Source organism: Piliocolobus tephrosceles, chromosome 14, assembly GCF_002776525.5.
Source record: "Piliocolobus tephrosceles isolate RC106 chromosome 14, ASM277652v3, whole genome shotgun sequence".
Lineage (NCBI taxonomy): Eukaryota > Metazoa > Chordata > Mammalia > Primates > Cercopithecidae > Piliocolobus > Piliocolobus tephrosceles.
In genome coordinates, this window is record NC_045447.1 from 98183729 (window position 1) to 98210996 (window position 27268).

Below are 27268 nucleotides of genomic sequence, written 5' to 3' on the forward strand. Positions count from 1 at the left end.
TTATGTTATGTTATGTTATGTTATGTTATGTTATGTTATGTTATGTTATGTTATTTTTTTGAGACTGAGTCTCCCTCTGTTGCCCAGGCTGGAGTGCAGTGGCACGATCTAGGCTCACTGCAACCTCCACCTCCCAAGTTCAAGCAATTCTCCTGCCTCAGCCTCCCGAGTAGCTGGGACTACAGGCGTGTGCCACCACAACCAGCTAATTTTTGTATTTTCAGTAGAGATAGGGTTTCACTATGTTGGCCAGGCTGGTCTCAAATTCCTGACCTCAAATGATCAGCCTGCCTCAGCCTCCCAAAGTGCTAGAATTACAGGCATGAGGCCCTGTTGCCGGCCACATGTGAGATTTTAAATATGAATAAAATTTGCGTGCCTTTTCTCCTGCTAATCTGTTTTATGTCAGTTTAATTCGCAGGCCTCAGGCACTCAGCCTAAAAGGGTAGAGGAAATTGTTTCCTCTCCTACACTTGTGACCTGTAAGTGGTAACCCAATGCCTACTCATGGAGATGAGCATCACTGTGACCATGGGACAGACGATCAACCTGGGGCTCTGGGAAGTTACAGGAACTTGTGGGTGCTGGAGTCCGGACTCCTGTCCAAGTCCTTTTTACTTCTCTCTTTCCTTTCTTGGTTAGCACCTCAAAGTTTCCTTTTGCCCATCTAGCAGACCATAAAGCCCGAGGGATTGTTCACACTTGCTCGTGCAGGCTTCCCATCTTCTCCAGAGTGCCCATGCTGAGTGTCAGCTCAGGAAAGGAACCACACCTAAAAACAGCCCTGGAAATCCCCATCCCAGGTGTTTCCGACAGGTCTCCTTCTGGGTCTCTGCGGGCACCTAGCCTTGGGCTGAGCAGCATTAATCACTCAGTGAGTTTTGGTTGACGAAGTGAGACTGATTTGCGTAATCCAGCTGCTCTGGGGCAGGTACCTGGGCCATCTGACAGGGGCTCCCGGACTTGGCTTGAGTAAAAGGAACCCTGAAGCACTACCCCAGCCAGGATCTAAATTCCCCCATTCTTCCCTTCTCACCAGTTCTTTGGAAAGGTGCCTGAAGATAAATAATGTACCCTTGCTGTGAGGCAGAAGGGAAAAAAGGCAGGAGAAGAAGGCTATCTTGTTTCTAAGTGACCATAGGGATCACAACACATCGATTAAAAGAGACTTTTCAGGTTTGTCAACCCAGAAGAGTCCAAGAAAAAAAAATAATGGGCTTAAAGTGTGCTGTTAAAAGTCTTACTGTCCTGATAATCTCCCTGCTTAGGTAAGAAACTTGCCAAGGCGCTAAGGAAAGGGCAGCATTTCCACTGACTTGGCCTTAAACATAAGAGGAAAGCGCTGCTCACCTGGAAACCCGTGTTGCTGTAGCCCTCAGCTCTGGGGGCTGCTGTACTCCTCAGCTCCATGCTGTTTTTGCTGCTGGCTGGCTCTGCTCTGGAGGTCCTTTGTACCTGGAAAAAGCACCAGTCTCTGCTGATGTCAGAAAGCCACCTGCTGTTATAGGGACTTTGGCACTGCTTGCTTCAGTTTGGAAACTTCTGCAATAACCTCCTGAATGACTAGGGCTGACACCTGGTTGGGGTGGGGCAGAGAGGCGGGCGGGTTGGCGGGGTGGAGGCATCTAGTGCTGGCCCGCCCACTTTATTAATCTTTTCCTTTATCCTCATTTTTGGCATCCTATTTGCACTCCTGGGGAGAAAACTCTTGTGGTGCACAAAACAGAAAAGGACCCTTTCCCTTCCCTTCCCTTCCCTTCCCTTCCCTTGCCTTTCCTCCCTCCCTCCCTCCTTCCCTCCTTCCTTCCTTCCTTTCTTCTTCTTCTTCTTCTTCTTCTTCTTTTTTTAAATGGAGTCTTGATCTGTTGCCCAGGCTGGAGTGCAGTGACGCAATCTCAGTTCACTGCAACCTCTGCCTCCCAGGTTCAAGCAATTCTCCTGCCTCAGCCTCCCAAGTAGCTGGGATTACAGCTGCGTGCCACCACACCTGGCTGACTTTTGTATTTTTAGTAGAGACAGGGTTTCACCATGTTGGCCAGGCTGGTCTCGAACTCCTGACCTAAAGTGATCCACCTGCCTTGACCTCCTAAAGTGCTGGGATTATAGGCATGAGCCACCGTGCCCAGCCAGAAAAGGACATGTTCTCTATAGTCTTTAGTGAAATCCTCTGTTTTCCTGTGGGTGGTGTTAAAGACTAGGAGTGGTGGTGGGGTGGAGGGTGGGCGAATATAGGACATAAGGTCATGCCGCCCTCGGTGATCACCTACTGTATACCAGGGATGGATGGATAGATAGATACATAGACAGATAGGTAGGTTAGTAAGGGTCTTGGCTCTTCAGAACAACTCCAAATTCTATACTGAAGTACAGAAAAGTTAACAATTGGTTTAGTGTCATTCAGCTAATAAAGGGATAGTGAGAATTCAAATTCAAGTTTGGTTCATTCTGAAACCTTTTATTACATCCCTGCTTCAGACTGGGCTGCTTTCAAAAATCCAGCTTACAGAAATGCAGATATGTGACAAGTAAATGAAAGGTGACCAACTATTCACTTACCAAAAGTCAATAGAAGTGCTTTGTTTTCATAAAGCAATTCACTTTGCTTTATAAAAATATTAGCTATAGAAGTCTTTTAAAATAGGGATTTTCCCCCCAGTACAATTTAAAATACTGCAAAACTGTGGACAAAAGAATGGAAAGGGCCTAGTGTAGTGGCTCACGCCTGTAATCAATCCCAGCACTTTGGGAGCCCGAGGCAGGTGGATCCCTTTAGGCCAGGAGTTCGAGACCAGCCTGGCCAACATGGCAAAACTCCATCTTTACTAAAAATACAAAAATTAGCCAGGAGTGATAACGCACACCTGTAGTCCCAGCTACTCGGGAGGCTGAGGCAGGAGAATCGCTTGAACCCAGGAGACACAGATTGCAGTGAACTGAAAACGCACCACCACTGCACTCCCATCTGGGTGACAGAGTGAGACCCTGTCAAAAAAAAGAAAAAAAAAAACAAGAAAAGAAAAAGTAAGAAAATACCGAGTATTACGAGTGGTTATTTCTTGGTTGTTAATTTTATGGCAAGTTGGTGTTTTGTTTCTCCCTTAAATGCTACTGAGTTTTCTATAAACAGATGATTTACTTTTATTATTGTTAACCTAAAGGAAAAACCTGAGACAAACTTAATGTAAGGATAGAGTTTATTTGGGCTAAGTTTGAGATTGCAACTTGGGAGCACACATTCAAGTTGCTCTGAATATACACTTAGTAGCAGTTACAAGTAGATTCTTCTGCGTGTGTGTGTCCTGTTGCCCAGGCTGGAGTGCAGTGGCATAATCATGGCTCACTGCAGCCTTGACCTCCTGGGCTGAAGCTATCCTCCTATCTCAGCCTCCCGAGTAGCTGGGACTACAGACATGTGCCACGGCCCATGGCTAAATTTTTTTTTTTTTGGTAGAGATGGGGGTCTCACTATGTTGCCCAGACTTGTCTTCAACTCCTGGGCTCAAGCAATCTTCCCACCTGCGTTGGCTTCCAAAAGTGCTGGGATTACAGGCACTGTGCCTGGCCACAAGTGAATTTTAAAGGAAAAGAAGGAGTTTCTAAGTTGTTTACCAATTATTTACATTAAAATAGCATAAGTTATTGATTGGCTATACATTGTTATTTGTATCACACATTCTAGGAACAGAAAGGCAGCCAGTCAGAAACAAAATGCCTTTAAAACAATTGCCCCTGGCTGGGTGCGGTGGCTCTCGCTTGTAATCCCAGCACTTTGGGAGGCCCAGGCGGGCGGATCATGAGGTCAGGAACTTGAGACCAGCCTGGCCAACATAGTGAAACCCCGTCTCTACTAAAAACTACAAAAATTAGCCAGGCATGGTGGCACATGCCTGTAGTCCCAGCTACTCGGGAGGCTGAGGCAGGAGAAATGCTTGAACCCGGGACGCAGAGGTTGTGGTGAGGCGAGATCACGCCACTGCACTCCTGCCTGGGTGACAGAGCGAGATGCCATCTCAAAAAAAAAAAAAAAAAAAAAAATTGCCCCTGGGCACCGGGTTGGGTGGTGACTAAAGTCCAACCTTCTGTCTCTCTGGGCCTGATAGATTTTGCATTGCTCACATAGCTGGGACCGTGTGAGTTATTTTTGTTTTCTCTTTATCAGTGACTGAGGCCCAGTCTCTCTGGGTCTGATAGATTTTGTGTATCTCACACAACTCAGACTGTGCGAGTTATTTTTCTTTTCTTGTTATCATGATACAGACTGTACAGTGTATACATAATGATTAAAGGCTTGCAGGAACCTGTGCTCTGGGTTCAAATCCTGGACTCTACCTCATAACTGTAGTCAACCACAGCTTGAGGGTCACACCTAGCCTTCTGGTGTTTTTATATGGCCCAAGAGCTAAGAATGGGTTTCAGATTTTTAAAGGGTTGAAAAAAATTAAAAGGAAGAATATTTCATGACACATTAGAGTTATATGAAATTCAAATTCAGTGTCTGTAAATAAAGTTTTGTCAGAACAGAAACATGGCCATTGATTTATGTATTGTCTAAGGCTACTATCATCCCATAAAGCCAGAATTGAGTAGATGTGACGAATACCGCACGGCTCAAAGACAAAATATCCACTACCTGGCTGATGCCTGTAATCCCAGCACTTTGGGAGGCCAAGGCAGGAGAATCGCTTGAGCCCAGGAGTTTGAGATCAGTCTGGGCAATGTAGGGAGACCCTGTCTCTACAAAAAATACAACAATTAGCCAGGTGTAGTGGTGCGTGCCTGTAGTTCCAGCTACTTGGGAGGCTGAGGTGGGAAGACTTACTGGCCATGGGAATTTGGGCAAGTAACTTTGTTCTCTGTATCTCAGATTCTTCTTCCATAAAATGATGATAATAGCACCTGAGGACTAAGCTCTTATTTTTTTTTTTTATCTTGCTCAAATTACTATCTAAGGGGTCTGGGGAGTCATGCCCTACAAATCATAAATTCTCATGAGATGGGTTTTTTTTTGTTTTTTATTCAGACAGAGTCTTCCTCTGTCACCCAGGCTGGAGTACAGTGGCAGATCTCAACTCACTGCAACCTCCGACTTCCGGGTTCAAGCGATTCTCCTGTCTCAGCTTCCCAAGTAGCTGGGACTACAGGCATATGCCACCATGCCCGGCTAATTTTTACATTTTTAGTAGAAACAAAGTTTCACCATGTTGGCTAGGCTGGTCTTGAACTCCTGACCTCAAGTGATCCACCTGCCTTGGCCTCCCAAAGTGCTGGGATTACAGGCGTGAGCCCAGATGGGTTTTATTTAACCCTATATATCATGACTTGCTTTCCAACCTGACTCTGGCAGAACATTATGAGACAAGGAAGAAAATAAAAATATTTTACCCTAAAACATGTTTCTTTGCCATATTTTGAAAAGAAAAGATTGTCATCCTTTGTCTCTAAGGGCAGCCACTATAAAACTTCAAAAGAACTTTGGTTTCCACAATCTTTATCTTAACTTGAATCTTCCCTTTCTATTAATCCCAGGTCTTTAGACAAACTCAACCAATTGTCAACCGGAAAATGTTTAAATTCACCTATAGCCTGGAAGCCCAACTCCCTCCTCCCCTTGCTTTGAGTTGTCCTGCCTTTCTGGACCAAGCCAATGTATTTCTTAAATGTATTTGACGTCTCATGCCTCTTTAAAATGTATAAAACCAGGCTGTGCCCTGACCGCCTTGGGCACGTGTTTTCAGGGCTTCCCAAGGGTTGTGTCATGGGCCATGGTCACTCATATTTGGCTTAGAATAAATATCTTCAAATATTTAACAGAGTTCAACTCTTTTCACCGACATACCCATTTAGAAACACTGCTGAGATGATAAAATGAGTTAATATATGCAGGGAATATTATGTGCCTGACACATAATTCAGCATCACCCAAATTTTATGATTTAGCTCTTTAGTGCTTCTTATTGATGAGACTTGAGGATTTTCATTAGTTCTTCCCCATCATTGCAGTGTGCCATAATTAGTAGTCATTGTGTTACCAAAGGGGGAAAAAAAAAATCCAAGTGGAAGGGAGCAAGAGGAGTACAGATAAATAGACAGCAAATATCTGGGAAACTTTCCTTGAGAAATTGTTAGTTGGAAGAAACCAGTTGGTGCAACCTGATATTAAAACCTTCACCAACTCAAGACTCAATCTAGTTGAAGGTTATGGACGATCCTTACTTTCTGGAGCAAAAGACAGAAATCTTCATCCTATCATTTAAAGCTTCTAATTGCAGAAACGTGACTCCAGTGTCTGACAGTCTTGCAGATACTGCTTTAGGAACTTTTAAAAATGCAACGATGTGTTTTCTTCTCCTTGGCTACAGACAAAATGTGAAAAGAATGCAACAACGTTTGGGAGCATATCATTGTGCAAGCCACAGTACTAGACAGTGTGGATTAAAACATACAGTCACGATTAAAAGATACAGTGACCTCCCTCATCCATCCTCCAACTGTACCTGCCAGCAGGAAAAATTGACACCTCATTAGAGTAAATTGTATATACAACCATGATACTAAAATGCCAAAACAGTGGTCATATCCAGAGAACTTGTCATTTAAAATTGTATGTTTCTGAAGCCTATCTTTAAAGAGGTTTCAGAACCGATAAAAATTCTGACTCCTTGCAGCACCAGAATTAGTTTGATTTATGGGGCTATCATTTAAAGTGGTAATACCTTGGTAGAAGCTATGGTTCATTTTGTCCAATTAGAAAATAGAAATTGTGATCAGAAAATGAGGTGAAAGGCCTTTTCAGTTTTACAAGCCTGCATTTTAAACAATTCCCCAGTCGTGCAGAGTCATTATTTGTGAGAAATAGCTTGTACCAAGAACTAAAAATCTGTCTCTTAACTCCTCAGAATTATTTTCATCACATTGTCACTCAAACTCAATTTTAAACTTTGAAGCCATTGTGTAGCAACCAAGTCACTAGACTTTTCAGTCAAATAATTCCTATATGCCATTCTGTTCTCTAAAACTCAGCTTATAAAGATTTGTGAACTTATGGACTATCTATACACAAGCTCATTAAAGAAAACCAAAACATAAAAGCCCTCCATTTTTACTAAAATGTGAAAGGAAAAAAAAGTAATTACATGGCAATAGATGCAGTTCCATAGTGAAGTCACTCTTGATGGTATTTCCAAAAGGAGTCAAGTGAAAAATTTTTTAAATTGTGTATAACGCTTGTCCTATTTTGAGCATGATGTGTTATGTATTATAGACTCCTGCTGTCTTCCTCCCTGAAGAACATTTCATGTAGTGCAGATTAACTTTTGTCTGTACAACTTGAAGTAGTTAAATAAATCAAATAATGTTAATGTTAATAATAAAAATGTAATCCTGGGAGGTTTACAAGGCTTAATCTAATTAACTGTCAATTGTTCAGATCATCCAAGAGGGGAAAAAGGAAAGCGATGAAAATGTGTATTTGACATAGGAAATGCTTCAGGATTTGTTTTTCAACAAAATTCTCCTTGCAGTTAGGTTTCTTCCCCTGACATTTACACTATATACCAGGTACTAGGAACGGCCAGCCAGAGCACTTAACCCAGCCAAAGACTGGCCATAGAATCTGCCACATGGGTCATACCTGTCTGCAATTAAAGGATGATTTTGCTGTCTGTATCACTTTAGTGAGAATCTTGGGAAGGGCGGGACACAGTGGGTCATGTCTATAATCCCAGCATTTTGGGAGGTTGAGGTGGGTGGATTACTTGAGGTAAGGAGTTCAAGACCAGCCTGGCCAACATGGTGAAACACTGTCTCTACTAAAAATACAAAAAACTAGCTGGACGTGGTAGTGGGCACCTGTAATCCCATTTACTCAGGAGGCTGAGGCAGGAGAATAGCTTGAACCCAGGAGCATGGTTGCAGAATGTCTTGAACCCAGGAGGTGGAGGTTGCAGTGAGCTGAGATCACACCACTGCACTCCAGCCTGGGCGACAGAGCAACACTCTGTCTAAAAAAAAAAAAAAAAAAAAGATAGACTATTAAAGAAGGGAAGAGAACTAGTGACTGTTGAATGCTGCAACATACCTTTAAGGCACTTACATTGTTTCCATTTCATCCTCACAACAAGTCTTCACGTGAGGTATTAATATCCCCATTTCGGCCGGGCACGGTGGCTCAAGCCTGTAATCCCAGCACTTTGGGAGGCCGAGACGGGCGGATCACCAGGTCAGGAGATCGAGACCATCCTGGCTAACACGGTGAAACCCCGTCTCTACTAAAAACTACAAAAAACTAGCCGGGCGAGGTGGCGGCGCCTGTAGTCCCAGCTACCCGGGAGGCTGAGGCAGGAGAATGGCATGAACCCGGGAGGCGGAGCTTGCAGTGAGCTGAGATCCAGCCACAGCACTCCAGCCTGCGTGACAGAGCGAGACTCCGTCTCAAAAAAAAAAAAAAAAAAAAATATCCCCATTTCACAGATGAAACACATGAAGCTCAGGGAGATAAAGTGACTTTTCTAGCAACACAACTCATAAGTGGTAAAGCCATAATTTGAGTCCATGCCTCTGAAACCTAGTCTTATCAAGAGCCCAGTTCTGGAAAGAAATGAAACGTAGGGTAAGCACAACTGAATTAATATCCCAATATGCTCACTCCATTAGTGAGGCAAACCACAAGCAAAGTATATGCAAAAAAAACTAATAAAATGGTAAAAGCCTAATAATATGGGGTTGTCAGGAAAACAGAGTTTAATCCATCTGTGCACTTTGAAATCCCCCAAAAGTGTGCCAGTGCTTAGGTGAGGGGACTCCTGCGCAGGCACTAGTGTTGGGCTGCCATATTGATTCCACCGGAAATGAATGCTTAGAACTGAAAGCTATAGAAGGGCAGGAATTTTACCCATGTTAGTCTCAGCTGTCTCCCAGTGCTTAGCGTAGTGCTTGGAATAGCGTCAGCTCAAGGCTGAAGGTTCATTGACCAAAGGTACACAAAGGAAGAAAATTGAAATCCCTCCATTCCCATATGTCCCAGTAAATATGTGTGAGTTCAAAAAGGAGTTTCTAGGGAGCACAAGTTTGCACTGGTCAGCTCTCTCCAAGAGCCAACACTAGGACCAGGGGAAGGTAAGTAAAGAGCCCAGGGTGCAAAATTTAAGGGGGCACTCTCTAGGCCAAGTGCAGGATTGGCACCTGAAAGTAAATTCCTCCTTAAATTTTGCATCATAAACACCTTGCCTAGCTCACCCTACTCCTGGCCTGGTCAAGAATAATCTGTGGGCTTGTTTTAGATGAATATAACATAGCTGTTAAGAGTGCAGGTTCAGGCCGGGCATGGTGGCTCACACCTGTAGTCACAGCTACTTGGGAGGCTGAAGCAGGAGAATCGCTTGAACCCGGGAGGTGGAGCTTGCAGTGAGCCGAGATTACACCACTGCACTCCAGCCTGAGCGACAGAGCAAAACTCCATCTCAGAAAAAAAAAAAAAAAAAAAAGTGCAGGCTCTGAACTCAGATCAGCTTCCAAGTCAGGCTTTGCTTTTACACTCACTAGCTGCAAACTTGAGCTAGTTACCAGTAACCTCTGAAATCATCTACTGCTGCCTGAAAAATGAGGTTTGTGTTTACAGCTATCTCATGGGTCTGCCAGGAGGATAAACTGAGGTGCCACAAGGAGAGTGTCTAGCATCATGTCGTAAGCATCTGCTGTGGATTGAATATGTCCCCCAAAGTCCATATGTTAGAATCTTTATCACTGATGTGACAGTATAAAGAGGTAGGATCTTTAAGAGGTGATTAGGCCATGACAGCTCTGCCCTCATAAATGGATTAATGTGGTTGTCTGAGGAGTGGGTTCCTGATAAAAAGGATGAGTTTCTCCTGAATTTCGTTCTCTGTCCTGTGCTCACTTGCTTTTCCACCATGTTATGGTGCAGTGAGCTGAGATCACTGCATCTCAGCTCAGAGGCACAAAGGCCCTCTCCAGTTGCCTTGGACTTCCCAGTCTCCAGAACTGTGAGCTAAATAAACTTGTTTTTTGTCTTTTTGTTTTTTTTTTGAGACGGAGTTTCACTCTTGTTGCCCAGGTTCGAATACAGTGGGACAATCTTGGCTCACTGCGAACTCTGCCTCCCGGGTTCAAGGGATCCTCCTGCTTTAGCCTCCTAAGTAGCTGGGATTATAGGTGTCTGCTACCACACCTGGCTAATTTTTGTATTTTTGGTAGAGATGGGGTTTCACCATATTGGCCAGGCTGATCTTGAACTTCTGACTTCAAGTGATCTGTCTGCCTTGGCCTCCCAAAATGTTGGGATTACAGGCGTGAGCCACCATGCCCGGCTTACTTGTTTTTTATAAATTACCCACTATTTAGTATTCTGTTATGACGGCAGAAAACAGACTAAGACAGCATCCATACACTCACGTGTCTGTGGGATACCTGTCAGTAGCCAGTTTTTTGAAAACCTTGAGTTGAGCCTCTATGGCTCTGTCAGTGTTTAGTAGGGTAAGTATGTTACCATTACATGTGGTTGAATGAGGTTAACTAAAGGAGCAAAGAACAAACATTGATATGGGTTACAGTAATGGCAACATACAACTAATGGATAAACAAGAATCTTCCAGGAAGTGCATTCTTGAGTCTGGAAGATTTCCAGAGATGAGAATCTTTTTTAATAACACAGTCATGTGTTACTTAACAATGGGGATATATTCTGAGAAATGTATCCTTAGGCAATTTTGTCATTGTGCAAACATCACAGAGTGTATCTACACAAATCCAGATGGTATAGCCTACAACACACCTAGGTTATATGGTATAGTCCATTGCCCCTAGACTACAAACGTGTACAGCAAGTTACTGTACTGAATACTGTAGGCAATTATAACAAAATGTTAAGTATTTGTGTATTTAAATGTATCTAAACATAGAAAAGGTGTAGTAAAAAAATATGGTAAACCCGACACGGTGGCTCATGCCTGTAATCCTGGCAACTTTGGGAGGCCGAGGTGGGTGGATCACTTGAGGTCAGGATATACCAGCCTGGCCAGGAGGGTGAAACTGCCTAAAAGTGCAAAAATCAGCCAGACGTGGTGGTGTGCGTCTGTAGTTCCAGCTACCCGGGAGGCTGAGGCCCGAGAATCGCTTGAACCCGGGAGGTGGAGATTGTAGTGAACCGAGATTGCACAACTGTACTCCAACCTAGGTGACAGAGCGAGACTCTGTCTCAAAAAAAATGTTATGGTGAGCTAAGATTAATTTATTATTGAATAAAGAAAATTTTTAAATAAATTTGGTGTAACCTAAGTGTACAATGTTTATATAAAGTCTACATTATTGAACAGTAATGCCCTAAGCCTTAACATTAACTCACCGCTAACTCACTGACTCACCTAGACCCTAGTCCTGTAAGTGCCATCCATGGTAAGTGCCCTACAGAGGTGTACGATTATTTATTTATTTATTTATTGTTTTTCATTTATTTTTTATACCTTTATTGTTATTATTTATTTATTTATTTATTTTTGAGACCTAATTTCACTCTTCTTGCCCAGGCTGGAGTGCAATGGCATGATCTTGGCTCACTGCAACCTCTGTCTCCTGGTTCAAGCGATTCTCCTGCCTCAGCCTCCCGAGTAGCTGGGATTACAGGCACCTGCCACCATGCCTGGCTAAATTTTTGTATTTTTAGTAGAGACGGAGTTTCACTATGTTGGCCAGGCTGGTCTTGAACTCCTGACCTCATGATCTGCCTGCTTCAGCCTCCCAAAGTGCTGGAATTACCGGCGTGAGCCACTGCACCCGGCCAAAATGTTGCTATTTCAGTTCAGAGTTGAGGTGGATTTATTTAACCACACACACACTTCTGCTATTGATAAGGATTAAAAGTTTTGGTATATTAAGATGATTAAATTTATTAAGATTATGGCCAGATGTGGTGGCTGACACCTGTAATCCCAGCACTTTGGGAGGCCGAGGGGGGCAGATCACTTGAGGCCAGGAGTTTGAGACCAGTCTGGCCAACATGGTGAAACCCTGTCTCTACTAAAAAAAAAAAAAGAAAGAAAAAAAAAAAAGAAAGAAAAAAATTAGCAGGGCATGGTGGCAGTCTCCTGCAATCCCAGCTGCCCCGGTGGCTTAGGTACAATGATTGCTTGAACCTGGAAAGTGGAGGTTGCAGTGAGCCAAAAAGATCGCACCACTGCACTGCAGCCTGGGTGACAGAGTGAGACTCTGTCTCCAAAAAAAAAAAAAAAAAAGTTTATTAAGATTATTAGTTTATTAAGATTTTAGTATGAAGATTAAGGTTTAGACATTTAATTCTGCTATTGATGAGGATTAAAATTATTAGGATTAAGATTTTTTCGTATTTAGGGGTTTCTTCTTATTTATTGACACAACAATGAGATTTGTCATTATTAGGTCAAGTTATTGGGTCAGAATTATAAAAATGCTAAGTAATTATTAGTGACATTAAATTTAAAGATTGTCAATGTCTGAGATTATTAAAAAAAAAAAAAAGAACTTAGGTATGAACCCCAAATATATATCTCAAATGTAAGTTGTCCTTAACATTTGCTGTAAGTCTAAAAGTAAATGTTTCAAATTGCATCTTAAGTTTACATATTTTAAGCCTCACTCTTGTCTACTCAATTATTTCATATGCCAGTGGAAGCTTGAGGTGTCTTGGCTCTTAAACTACATGGTAAAACATCTGTAAGTTGAAGTATAACTTGGGAACACAGGGAAATACTGATATTGAATTCTATTCCATCTACTGCACTAAAAACAATTTATAGGCCGGGCATGGTGGATCACTCCTGTAATCCCAGCACTTTAGGAGGCCAAGGTGGGCTGATCACTTGAGGTCAGGAGTTCAAGGCCAGCCTGGCCAACATGGTGAAACCCTGTCTCTGCTAAAAATACAAAAATTAGCCAGTCGTGATGATGAGCGCCTATAATCCCAGCTACTTGGGAGGCTGAGGCAGGAGAATCGCTTGAACTTGAGAGGTGGAGTTTGCAGTGAGCTGAGATTGAGCTACTATACTCCAGCCTGGGTGACAGAGCAAGACTCTATCTCCAAAAAAAAAAAAAAAAATTATAAACAGAAAAGGACTATGTCCTACATATGTAATGTAACAGTCACAATCACAAATACACCAAACTGTGTAAACCTATGTAAGAAAACCTCAGTTTATATGTTTTCCTGTTAATTTTAGTTTTACTTATTTGCCTTGTTAGCATTCATTAGCATGATTGAAAAATTATCAAAACAAATCATTCCAGGTAAATCCTATTCATTCACTCAAAATATAAATTGTAATTACTGAAAGAAAAAAATCCAACTTCTTGGCTTCCTCCTATGATGGTTGTACACACTGAGATATTGGCGTCATTGTTCTTTGTTAGTATAGGGATGTGGCTCAATGCCTGGCTCTCACCTCATCTTGTTCTCTTTCTTCTTGGCTCACAAATCTTCCAAGTCCTCCGGACCTGTTCTGGCCATAGGGCATTTTCACGTGAATTTGGACTGGCCCCTGGACTGGCTCTTTCTCTTTGTTCAGATCTTAGCTCCTCAGTGAGGCTGTCCCAGACCACACTGTCCTGTTGGCAGGCCAACCCTCATAGAGCACACTGTTTTGTGAACCATGGGCTCTCCTGCATGGGGCATAGGGCTGGGCATGGAGGCAATACAGAGTGTAGGTATCTAAGAGCTCTGAGAGCCTGGCTGCTAAATACCATCCCCTCTAAAAGGAACCCCACAGGTTTTACCTAGGACTTCTTGTGCTAGAAACAAGGAAGTTTTTAAACCTACCTAAGGTTATAGCCAAAGGATGTAGGAGTGGCCTGGGAAAGAACAATGTTTATAATCGATTGAAACACATAAAACCTTCAAAAATTCATGAGTCTATAATGATACTTAAAAACAGAATCTCTAGGCCAGGCACTGCGGCTCACGCCAGTAATCCCAGCACTTTAGGCGGTCACGGCAGGCAGATGCTTGAGCCCAGCAGTTCGAGACCAGCCTGGGCAACATGACGAAACCCCGTCTCTACTAAAAATACAAAAATTATCTGGGTATCAAGGCATGTGCCGGTAATCCCAGCTACTCAAGAGGCTGAGGTGGGAGGATGGCTTGAGCCCCGGAGGTAGAGGTTGCAGTGAGTCTAGATCATGCCACTGCACTCCAGACTGGGCAATAGAGTGAGACCCTGTCTCAAAAAGATAAAAAGAAAAAAGAAAGAAAAAAGGAAACTCTGAAAAAAGCCTAAAAAGGGAGAAAATAAGCATTTATATTTTTCATGAGGAATTGAATTCAGGGTAACTAAATAGCCCCAGTTGTTAAGAAGAAGCTATACCTTATATATCGATGCCAGCAACAAATACAAAAATGATAGAATTTGAAAAGCATGATTTTGTGATCCTTTGAGCAGGGATAATCAGTTGGAATTAAATCACTGGTTGGGTAGCTTATGGGGTGCTGGACATCATATGGAGCCAAATTCACAGTGTGCAGATGACATATTGCCACGGGGAAACAGGAAAACAGCATCATAAAGATGTCACGGCTGAGGCATGAGAATCACTTGAGGTCAGGAGTTGGAGATCAGCCTGGGCAACATGGTAATACCCCTGCCTTTGAAAAAAGAAATAGCCAGGCACAGTGGTGCATGCCTGTAGTCCCAGCTGACTGGGAGGCTGGGATGGGAGGACTGCTTGAGCCCAGGAGTTCAAGATTGCAATGAGCTATGATCGTGCTACTATAGTCCAGCCTGGGTGACGGGATGAGACCATGTCTGGGGGGAAAGAAAGACATCAGGCCAATACTAATCCAAATCAACAATTTACTATACATGGGTTCACCAGATATCATGAACTTCTGATGTGGGGTAATATAAAGTACATATTGTCATTTCTGGTTTTGTCTATATATATTTTGATTTCTTTTTGTTTTGTAAGAGCTCTGAAGTCAGACTGCCTGGTTCTAATCTTAATTCCCCTATTTCTAGATTGGGATCTTGAGCAGTTTATGCAAACTCTCAGAGCCTCTTAGAATTTTGTGAGGATCTAACGAGAATACTTGTGCAGTTGTTGGAATGGGGCTGGGTACTTAAAACACTCAATACTCAATACATTAGCTATTATCGTTGTAAGTGCCCTATTCTTCCTTTTCTTATTTTATTTTATTTTATTTTATTTTAGAAAGGTTCTTGCTCTGTCACCCAGGCTGGATTGCAGTGGTGCAATCATGGCTCACTGCAGCCTTGACCTCCCTGGTCTCAGGCGATCCTTCCACCTCAGCCTCCCAAGTAGCTGGGACTACAGGTGCACCCCACCACACCCAGCTAATTAAAAAAAAAAAAAATTGCAGAGATGGGGTTTCACCATATTGTCCAAGCTGGTCTCAAACTCCTGGGCTCAAGCAATCTGCCCACCTCAGCCTCCCAAAGTGCTAGGATTATAGGTGGGAGCCACCTCACCCAGCACCTATTATTTCTTGAATAAATGCATACTATTGTCATAATAGCCATAGATAGCTATATAGCTCTCCTCCCCCTTCCACCCAGTTCAGCCCACGGGATTCTAGACTTTCAGCATGGGATAATTTGAGAACCATCAAGGCATCAGGACCCAAGTTTCAGGCTCTCCTTCTATCATTAACCCATCCTGAAGGCCTGGGGAAGTCAGTTAAGGGCTCTGAACCTGGGCTTCCTCATGAACCTGGAAGAAAAGTGGGCAGAGCCTCAAATCTGTGGCCTATGGGGAGAAAGATGATACACACTTGGGCAGGAAGGTATTGTTCAGTGTGACTGTCTGCTAAATCCCTGGGGCACCATCCAGCTAAGATAAAATGTGATGGTTCCCACTGTCAGTAGACAATACACCAATCTTATTTTTCTTAAATTTACAGAAATGAGGCCGGGCGAGGTGGCTCATGCCTGTAATCCCAGCACTTTGGGAGGCCAAGGTGGGTGTATCACAAGGTCAGGAGTTCGAGACCAGTCAGATCAATATGGTGAAACCCCGTCTCTACTAAAAATACAAAAAATTAGCTGAGCCTAGTGGTGTGCACCTGTAATCCCAGCTACTCGGGAGGCTGAGGCAGGAGAATCGCTTGAACCTGGGAAGTGGAGGTTGCAGTGAGCCGAGATTGCACCACTGCACTCCAGCCTGGGCAACAGAGTGAGACTGTTACAACAATAAATAAAATAAAATAAAATAAATTTACCAGAATGAAACTGAGAACCGCCCTGATTCTATTTCCCGGAATTAGTGAACAAATGTTTGTTTACTGAATCCTATAAAGGATAAATATAATGTTTTCATTTTTTATTATCATAATTCTTCCAGAATAGATTCCATAGCACATATCCCCCTGTAAAACACTATAGTGCATTCATTTATGCCATTGGTTTCCTGTCTCCCCTGATAGACTGTCAGCTTCATGAAGGCTGGGAACTTTGTTTTGTTCCTTAACACTGCTTAAGCATGTATAGCAGTCCTGGTACATGGCAGGGGGTTGATAGATATCAGTTTAATTGTTCAAAAATCAAGCTTGGGTTTTGATTTGTTCACTGAATGCAAATTTACTCTAAGCTTGATTTCACAATCTTGATCCACAAGAAGTAAAAATATGGGGTTTAGGTACACAGCCTGTGAAACGAATACCATTGTTCTCCTTCCAAGACTGTTTTGAGACAGGGAAGTGTCACAGCTGTCAAAAACTTGGGTGAGAGGACTGATGTAATAATGTGTGATGTGTCACTTGGCACAGCAAGGTCAGGGTTTTTCCCATAATTCTTCTGCTTGTGTTAATTACAGGAAGTAAGGCAGAATCTGGATTCCCAGGCATGCCTCTCTTGTTGGTCTAAATGAGCATGGCTGATCACAAAGGAGCTGAGAGCCTCAATCCTTGGGAGTGGACTGGGGAAGTGGGCAGGAAGTGGAGACTATGTTTAGCACAGTCTCAGCAAGAGATGGGGTGAGCCCCAGGCAGTACCGCCTCCTCAAAAGGGTTGTCCCACTCAGTGAGAGTCACATTCAGTGAACAGCAATGTGACACCTACTCTGTCAGGGCCTAGAATAGCCCATGAGACTCAGAAGTTGAACACCGAGCTGTGGGTCACACAGCTAGAAACTATGGCAGCGAGATAACCCAATCTAGGGCTTTCTGCCTTGAAGATGTGGACTTTTCCCACTGCCCTGTCTGCCTTTGGCATCTTCAGCTCCCAAACAAATATGTACAGAGAGCTGATTATGAGCCAAGCACCATTCTAGGCACCTGAAAGTCATAAGTGAACAAAGCAAAGATTTCTGACCTGATGGATGGGATGTGGAATGCGAGAGAAAGAGCCGAAGGTCATGCCAGGAGTTTTGCCCTGAACTCTAGGATGGAACTGCCATCATGTGAGATGGGGAATCTATGGATGGGGCAACTTTAGGAGCAGAGGGGAAGTCCTGCTCTTTAAATATTTGTAGAAGCACGTTTTGCCTTTTCTGCCCACCTTATTTTCTTCCACACAGTCCTGCCTCAGCATTAACACCTGTTCTCCAGACAGATCCCTATTACCCTTTCGTCTTTATCTCTATCCCTGGTTCAAGGAATGGGATTTCAAATGAATAAGACATACTATTCTTTTTTCAAGGCTAGTCATAGATATTTTCAAAGATGTTTTACCAACACTAATTCTCATCACCAGTCTGTGACCTTACTGAACTTGTTTTAATTTAATTCGATTTTATTTTTTGAGACAGGCTGGTCTTGAACTCCTGGCCTCAAGTTATCCACCCACCTTGTCCTCCCAAAGTGCTGGGATAACAGGTGCGAGCCACCATGCCCAGCCAGGCATACTATTTGATAGCGCAATTGGTGATTAGAGTCAATAGTGACTTAACTGTACAATTTGAAATAGCTAAAAGAGTGTAATTGGATTGTTTTTAACTCAAAGGATAAACACTTGGAAGGGATGCATGCCCCATTCTCCATGATGTGATTATTATGCATTGCACGCCTGTATCAAAACATCATATGGCCGGGCACAGCGGCTCACAGTGGATTCCCAGGCATGCCTCTCTTGTTGGTCTAAACGGGAATGGCTGATCACAAAGGAGCCGACCAAGGCTGAGAGCCTTAATCCTTGGGAGTGGACTGGGGAAGTGGGCAGGAAGTGGAGACTATGCTTAGCACAGTCTCGGCAAGAGATGGGGTGAGCCCCAGGCAGCACCGCCTCCTCAAAAGGGTTGTCCCACTCGGTGAGAGTCACATTCAGTGAACAGTGATGTGACACATAACTCTGTAAGTGTAGTCCCAACACTTTGGGAGGCCGAGGTGTGTGGATCCCTTGAGCTCAGGAGTTTGAGACTAGCCTGGCCAACATGGTGGAACCCTGTCTCTACTGAAAATACAAAAATCAGCTGGTATGGTGGTGGGTGCCTATAATCCCAGCTACTAGGGAGGCTGAGGCAGGAGAATCACTTGAACCTGGGAGGTGGAGGTTGCAGTGAGCTGAGATTGCACCACTGCACTCCAACCTGAGCGACAGAGAGAGATACTGTTTCAAAAAAAAAAAAAATCATGTACTCCATAAATATATACACCTTATATGTGCCTACAAAAATTAAAAACTATTATTTTTTGAGATGGAATTTCACTGTTGAAGGAAGGCTGGGGCAGTGGCCAAAGGGTACTTACTTGATAGAGTTGTTTATCTGTGTGCACTGTTTTGCTTCCCTTCTTTCTTTTTTTTTTTTTTTGAGACAGTATATTGCTCTGTTGCCCAGGCTGGAGTGCAGTGGCACAATCTCGGCTCACTGCAGCCTCCAACTCCCTGGTTCAAGGGATTCTCCTGCCTCAGCCTCCCGAGTAGCTGGGATTACAGGCACGTGCAATTTTTGTATTTTTAGTAGAGGCGGGGTTTCACCATGTTGGTCAGGATGGTCTCGATCTCCTGACCTCGTGATCCACCTGCCTCGGCCTCCCAAAGTGCTGGGATTACAGGCTTGAGCCGCCTCGCCGGCCTACTGTAGGCCTGTAATCCCAGCACTTTGGGAGACCGAGGAGGGTGCATCACGAGGTCAGGAGATCGAGACCATCCTGGCCAACATGGTGAAACCCCGTCTCTACTAAAAATACAAAAAAAATTAGCCAGGCACAGTGGCTGGTGCCTGTAGTCCCAGCTACTAGGGAGGCTGAGGCAGGAGAATGGTGTGAACCTGGGAGGTGGGAGCTTGCAGTGAGCCGAGATAATGCCACTGCACTCCAGCCTGGGCGACAGAGGGAGACTCCATCTCAAGAAAAAAAAAAAAAAAAAAAAAAAAGGAATTAGTTAAAAATTCATCAACAAAAAGATTCAGAGGATTTTGATAACTGCATAGAAATCTGATCAGTCAGATCAAGTATTATCAAGTAAGTTCTGCTAAGGCCCCAGGACTCCCTCAACATGCCTTGTGTGTGGAGGCACCATGAGAAGAGGAGGAAGCCCTACCATGTGGACCCCTAAGCTATTTGCCTGAGTCCACTCACCAGGACACCCCAGAACAAAAGGCACTTTCTTGTGGTTCCAGGAAGAATTAATTATTTATATTCAAGAAGCACAAATTCCAAGAAGCAAGACACAAGGCCATTTTTATCCCCTTTCATACAATAGAAACTTTTTTTTGAGATGGAGTCTTGCTCTGTCATCCAGGCTGGAGTGCAATGGCGTGATCTTGGCTCACTGCAACCTCTGCCTCCCGCATTCAAGCGATTCTCGTGCCTCAGTCTCCTGAGTAGCTGGGATTACAGGCGTGTGCCACCACACTCAGCTAATTTTTGTATTTTTAGTAGACACGGGTTTTTACCATGTTGGCCAGGTTGGTCTTGAACTCCTGAGCTCAGGTGATTCTCCCACCTTGGTCTCCCAAAGTGCTAGATTACAGGCGAGAGTCATCACACCTGGCCCCCAAATTTTGTTTTTTAAAAAAGGTTTATTTGCTGCCCTTATCATCTACTTACATGTGCCATGGATTCGCCATATTGTGAATGTGGATTATTTAAATGTATGCATATCTTTCAAGTTGAGCAACAGTTACTGTCTCCTTTAATTAGTTTATAAACCACGTGCTTTCTGCTATCTTTGCTGAGAGAAAATACTTTATTTGTATATGGCCTCTAAGTGAGATGACTTTTTCCCTCCCCAAGATGATTAATTTCTGATTTCACTTGCATAGGAGAACAAATAGCTCAGATTCTAGTTGTTAAAGGAAAACATTTCAAGAGTCCACACAGATGAAGTAATAATTCTCTTTGCAATTCACATCTCTATCTAAACCTTTGGTTTTTCTTGTCTACTCCCCTCCTGGATTTCCTCAAACCCTTATCCAAAGTGCAAGGCAGTCCCTGACACACCATGGCTCCATTTAACAATTTTTCAGCTTTACGAAGGTGTGAAAGTCATACACATTCAGTAGAAACCATACTGTGACAAACCATTGTCACCATACTGTGACAAACAAACACAACCATTGTGTTTTTCATTTTTAGTACAGTATTCAATAAATTACCTAAAATATTCAACACTTAGTTAGAAAGTAGGCTTTGTGTTAGATGATTTTGCCTAACTATTGGCTAGGAATGGTGCACACCTATAGTCCTAGCTACTCAGGAGGCTGAAGCAAGAGGATAACTTGAGCCCAGGAGTTCAAGGCTGCAGTGAGTTACAATTGTGTCACTGCACTGCAGCCTGGGAGACAGAGAGAGATCCTGTCTCTATGAAAATATATATATCTCTCTATTATTTTGCCCAACTGTAGGGTAATATAAGTGTTCTGACCATGTTGCAGGTAGGCTAGACTAAGCTATGATGTTCAGTAGGTTAGGTGTCTTAAGCAAATTTTCTTTCTTAAATTTTTTTTTTTGGTAGAGATGGGATCTCACTGTGTTGCTCAGGGTGGTCTTAAATAGCTGGGTCCAAGTGATCCTCCTGCCTTAGCCTTCCAAAATGCCAGGATTACAGGTGGCCTCCTTGCCCAGCTGTGCATTTTCAACATACAGTGTTTTCAACTGACAATGAGTTTATCAGTATATATCTACGTTCTAGTCTGAAACCTGATTTTCGCTTTTAAAGGGGCTTTAACTGTCTAAAATTAGTGACTGGTTATTTATAATGGGCAGAAGCAGTTACAGTGCAGGGTGCTGTGAATAATGACTGCAGATCTGTCTATTAGGTTGGTGCAAAAAGTATCGCCATTACTTTCAACGGCAAAAACCTCAGTTACTTTTGCACCAACCTATAATCGGACACTTGCTAAATCCACTTCATCAGGATTCACTTGCAGAGTCACCTGCTGGACCCTGATGTCTCCGTGGAGCCACCATCCATTAAAGTCACCAGCAACTTCTCGCCAATCCATGAGCCCTCGGCAGTCCTTATTCTGGTCCTGAGTCTTGACTCTGCCTTGGTTGCAGTGACCCCACCCTTACCCACCGTTTCCTGCCACTCCTCCTCTCTCTGGCCACTCCCTCCGAGTTGCCCTCATGGTTCCCTTTCCTTTGCCCACCTGTGAAGTATTAGTGTCCCTGAGAGTGTCCTCTTGCTCTAACAGGGGTTTGTGACTTAGAGTTTCTCACATAGGTCCATGAATGGAATCCCCTAAAATGATGCAAACATTCCATATTCCTGTCCATGTTTTCTGGAGACAGGTTTTTTCTGGAGACAGGTTTTATTCCTGAGTTTTCATGATCATTAAGTATCCACGACCCCGTAAGAACCAGTGGAGAGAAGGCAGGAGATGAGGAAAGGATGCAGATGCTCTGCAGCTGTATTTGGAAACTGCCCATTGGACATCTCCAGCTGGATATCACACAGGCACCTCTGATTCAATGTGGCTACAATGAAAACAAACTCCTCAAGCAGTTTCCCATCCCTGTGTTTCTTCTGTATGTGGCATTGTCATTCACTCTGCTTCCCAAGTCAGAACCCTGGGGAGAGTCTCACTTGTTAATTTACCCTCATCTCTTATACCCAACCGATCACCAGTTTGTACCTCTTCATCCCTGGCTTCCTCTCCATCCTTTTAGTGCCTGCCCAATTCAGGCACTCACCTCCTCTCACCTTAACCATTGCCATAGTTTCCTTGCCAGCTTCTTGCCTATTGTTCTTATACTTCCATTTCTTCTTCCCATGACTGCTCAAAAGGTATGTCACACATGATGGACATTTGATCACGCCACTCCCCTGCTCAGCATTGCTTAATGGCTCCCTGTTGCTCACAGAAGAAAAACCCACCTCATTACTTCATTCTTCAACATGATGTGGTCAGTGTACAGAACTCCCTGTGGCCTCTAGATAATGCTAGGGTTTGCACATGCTGTTTCTCTGCATGGGACATTGCCTCTACGACTCCTTCCTCCTCCTTCATTCTCCACACGCAGCCCACCAGGCAAATCCCCTCATCCCTCTAAGGCTGCCTCCTCTTCGAGGTCTTCCTGGTTGCCCCAGGTGACAGAGGCCAGGTTGTTGGAATCTGCCTACTTACTGGGAGCACCCACCCAGAGACACACCTTCAACCTTCACAGCCCCATTTATGCTGTGTTTTCTTTTTATTTTCCTGAGATGGAGTCTTGCTCTGTTGCCCAGGCTGGAGTGCAGTGGTGCGATCTTGGCTCACTGCAACCTCAGCCTCCCTAGTTCAAGTGATTTTCCTGCCTCAGCCTCCCAAATAGCTGGGATTACAGGCACGGGCCACCATGCCCGGCTAATTTTTGTATTCTTAGTAGAGATGGGGTTTCACTGTGTTAGCCAGGCTGGTCTCGAACTTTTGACCTCGTGATCCATCTGCCTTGGCCTCCCAAAGCACTGGGATCACAGGCGTAAGCCACCTCGCCCGGCCCTATGCTGCATTTTCATTTTATGCTGGAGTGAGGCTTGAAACGCGAAATGGCTTATGCAAGGCAGTATACTTGATGTATAGAGAACCAAAACTAGATTAACAGAAGGAACAAAAGGCAGGTCTAATGCAGAGGTCTGAGCATCCAAATCTTTCCAAGCTAAAGGGGAATGAGGCAGATGTACAGACAATCCTAAAACTCACATGGGGGCTCACTCCCTTTCATCCCCTCATCGATTGCACTATCACGTGCTGAGATATAGTTGTGGCCTTGAGGATTAAACCAGATAGCAAGGTGGAATTGTTCCTAGATCTAAATGCACTTCACGGCAATTATCTACTTTCTGTTGTGTTGAACCCTGATTAGCCTCAATAGAGAAGGCACCAGGTTCAGAGGCCAGAGGAGACTCAGCGCCAGCAAACGAGGCATGGGGGTTCTATTAGGGGCTTCCATAAATGGGAGAGTGTCCAGTGGGCGTGGGCTGCACAGCCCGACATACAGTCCACTGGAAGCAGCTGGACAAGAGAGCCACAAGTGCTTGCAAACAGCGTGCAGTTTATACAGTATTTTCACTTAACACCCTCCTCCTAACGACCCCCACCTGGCAGCCTTCATGTAACCCAAAACTCAGGACTTCAATCCCCTGTATGACCTGTGTTCCATGGGGTGGGCCGAAGGCTCAGTGGTTCCTCAGAGGCAAGGAATGAATCTTCAGGTTGGCCACTCTGAGATTCCCTAGCTCAGAACACACTTGGGTGCATCTGCCATACAGGGTCATTTTAAGGGTATGTCTAAGCTATTGCTATCACGTGCATTTACCATAGACTTAATTTCCTCTGATGGTCTATGAAATTCTTGAAAGCAAACACTCTTCAAATTTTTCTCCTCAGGGCCTAGCACTATGCAGCAAACTATACAAGTCCACCCTCATGATGAGGGAGAACAACTTTTGTTGTTAAGAATAAATTTTTTGAATGATTCAGCGAAATACTGAACTAGAAATAATACATTTTCTAATAATTGTTGTTGTTATTTTTGAGACAGGGTCTCACTCTCACCCAGGTTGGAGTGCAGTGGCGTGATCTCAGCTCACTGCAACCTCTGCCTCCCAGACTCAAGTGATCCTCCCACCTCAGCCTCCCAAGTAGCTGGGACCACAAGTGAGCACCACCACGCCTGGCTAATTTTTTGTATTTTTGGTAGAGATGGAGTTTTGCCGCATTGGCCAGGTTGGTCTCGAACTCCTGACTTCAAGTGATCCGCCTGCCTCAGCCTCCCAAAGTGCTGGAATGACAGCATCTTCTGTTTCCAAGTCAGCATCTCTAGCCCCGTCCTCTCCTCCTTGCTCTGTTTTGATCTCCGGTTGCCACCTAGGCATTGTTGCACCAAGCTTTCCTCTCCTGTTATGGAGCACATTGGGCCATGAGCCCTCTAATACCTCTCCCAAATCTAGGATTTGGTTCAGGGCAACCGCACCTGACAAACTGATGATCTTAGAAAAATGCACGACTTGTACGATCTAGGATTTCACTTCTAGAAATCTGTCTTATAGAAATACACAAATCCTAAACACACAGCTACAAAGGTGTTCATTATAGTATTAATAAAAGAAAAATATTAGAATAGCTTATAGAGAAAGTGTTGAATTATGGTATATTCACACCATGAGGGAATAAGTAACAGAATAAGGCACATCTGTAAGAATTGACCCAAAAGTATTTTGGAAAGTATTGAGGCAATAAAAGGTACAGAACAGTATTTACACTATTATCCCATTTGTGGGTATATTAGGCGGAAAGCATGCATACATATAAATCAAAGTTTAAAGAAGGATTACCAAATTTAAACATCTTTGGGACTAAACTGAAAGCTACAAGACAGGTATGAGCCTGAGAAAAGATAAAGTATTAAATATCAAGAAAGTTTTACGACTAGGCTGTGTCGTGGCTCACGGCTGTAATCCCAGTACTTTGGGAGGCTGAGGCTGGGAGGTTGCTTTGAGTCCAGGAGTTTGAGACCAGCCTGGACAATGTGGTGAAACCCTGTTTCTACAAAAAATAGGAAAATGAGCTGGGCATGGTGGCACGTGCCTGTATTCCCAGCTACTTGAGAGCTGAAGCCGGAGAATTGCTTGAGCCAGGAGGCTGAGGCACGAGGATTGCTTGAACTCAGGAGTTTGAGACCAGTCTGGGCAACATAGTGAGACCTTGTGTCTACTAAAAATAAAAAATTAGCCAGGCATGGTGGTGCGCACCTGTCGTCTCACTAATCAGGAGACTGAGGTGGGAGGATCGCTTAAGCCCAGGAGGTCCGGGCTGCAGTGAGCTGTGATGGCCTCACTGCACTCCAGCTTTGGTGACAGAGCAAGACCTTGTCTCAAATAAATAAATAATAATAATAAACCAACATAATGCCTGGAATATAGTAGGTACTTCATAAATGCTAATTTTCTTCCCCTCAAGAAACACTTGCTAAATGAGCTGATTGTCAACAATCCCAAATCAAAACGATTTTTAGGGTTAAACATGCAGGCCGGGTGCGGTGGCTCACGCCTGTAATCCCAGCACTTTGGGAGGCCGAGGCGGGCAGATCACGAGGTCAGGAGATAGAGACCAGCCTGGCCAACATGGTGAAACCCCGTCTCTACTAAAATACAAAAAATTAGCTGGGTGTGGTGGTGGGCGCCTGTAGTCCTAGCTACTCAGGAGGCTGAGACAAGAGAATCGCTTGAACCCGGGAGGCGGAGGTTGCAGTGAACCGAGATCACGCCACTGCACCCTGGCCTGGTGATAGTGCCATATTCCGTCTCAAAAAAAGGTTAAGCATGCAAATAGGGTTACAGGCTATTTCAGAATATGAGCCATCATATGCTTATTGAGTTACGCAAAGAAGACAGGACACAAGATTGCCAACTTAAAATGCCTTTCCTGTTTTCAGAAAAAGAAATGCAGTTCTCTGTACCTACCGTTGAAGCCATAGGCGATCTCTGTGCTCCCTTGTGCCTCTGCTCTGATTTGTCAGTGAAAGGTTCCCGGGATGACAGATTCAGGCCCAGCTCTCCATCGAGAGTGCTCTGTTCCCTGTGAGGATGTTTGTGAGTCCTTCCGCCTGGGCGTGATAAACCCATCTTAGAGGATCTGCCTATCCCACCCTGATCTGTCCCACCCTAGGGTAGAGTCCCCCCAGAAGAGGCAATACGAACTTCTGAGTTTTCAGCTATGGAAAAAAATAAGAAGAAGCTGGGCACAATGGCTGACATCTGTAGTCCCAGCTACTCAGAAAGCTGAGGCGGGAGGATCGTTTGAGCCACGAATTTGAGGTTGCAGTGAGCAATTGTGCCATTGCACTGCAGCCTGGGTGACAGAGCAAGAGTCTGTCTCTAAAAAATAATAAATAAATAAATAAATAAAACTAATTTCTAGTAACAACTAAGGGAAAGGAGGTTTGCTGAGGAGATGCATCTTAGCGATTCCAGTACTTTGTGTCCCTTATTTTAATTAAAAGAACCAAATTGACTTTTTCCAGGACAACTTGACTTATTAGTGTTTTTTTGTGTTACTAAAGCTTGTCGACTAGAGAATTTCAGATGCTGTTCTGAAGGTGAGTGAAAGTGGAGTGCAGTAACTTGGATCTAGAGTTCGAGCTTTAAAATTGGGAGGCTGATATGAGGCAGAGACTGGGAAAGGGACAAGTTTGGGGGAGAGCCCCAGGGCTGCATCTGTTAATATTGAGATGCTACTGGACACCCAAGTGGAGATGCCAAGGAGGCTGGAGCTAGAATAAAGTCAGAGCTAAAGATAGAAATGTAGGACTTGGCCGGGCGCGGTGGCTCACGCCAGTAATCCCAGCACTTTGGGAAGTTGAGGCGGGCAGGTTGCCTGAGGTCAGGGGTTCAAGACCAGCCTGGCCAACATGGTGAAACCCTGTCTCTGCTAAAAATACAAAAATTAGCCGAGTGTGGTGGTGCATGCCTGTAGTCCCAGCTACTTGGGAGGCTGAGGCAAGAGAATTGCTTGAACTCAGGAAGTGGAGTTGCAGTGAGCCGAGATTGGGTCACTGCCCTTATAGCCTGGGTGACAGAGTGAGACTCTGCATTAAAAAAATAAAAAATAAAAATAAATAAATAAATAAATAAATAAATTTAGGACTGATTGTCATTTAAATCAAAGGTGATGAACTTTTTAAATGCCATGGACCCCTTTGGCAGTCTGGTGAAGCCTACAGCCCCCTTCTCAGAATGATGCTTTTAAATGCATAAAATAAAATACGTAAGATTGCAAAGGAAAACTATATTAAAATATAAGTAGGTATTAAAAAATTGTGATAAAGTAATATAATAACTCTTGTATTAATACATTAAATAACAGATTTATATATCTAATAACTAACATAATTGCAAGTAGTAAAAAAGAT

The 27268-nt window shown here is 43.8% G+C and overlaps 1 protein-coding gene across 3 annotated transcripts in view; it reads right to left on the reverse strand.

The window, feature by feature from the left end:
* The window catches only part of SLC28A3 (solute carrier family 28 member 3), a 97147-nt gene that overhangs the window by 64288 nt on the left and 5591 nt on the right, over positions 1-27268 (reverse strand). The window contains exon 2 of one of the 3 annotated variants that reach the window (XM_023196409.2): positions 1351-1455. In XM_023196409.2, the coding sequence (XP_023052177.1) occupies positions 1351-1410 (60 nt within the window). In that variant the 5' untranslated portion in view covers positions 1411-1455. Of the gene's footprint in view, positions 1-1350; positions 1556-27268 lie in introns of those variants that run through there. The other 2 variants (XM_023196408.2, XM_023196410.2) reach the window with 2 other exon arrangements.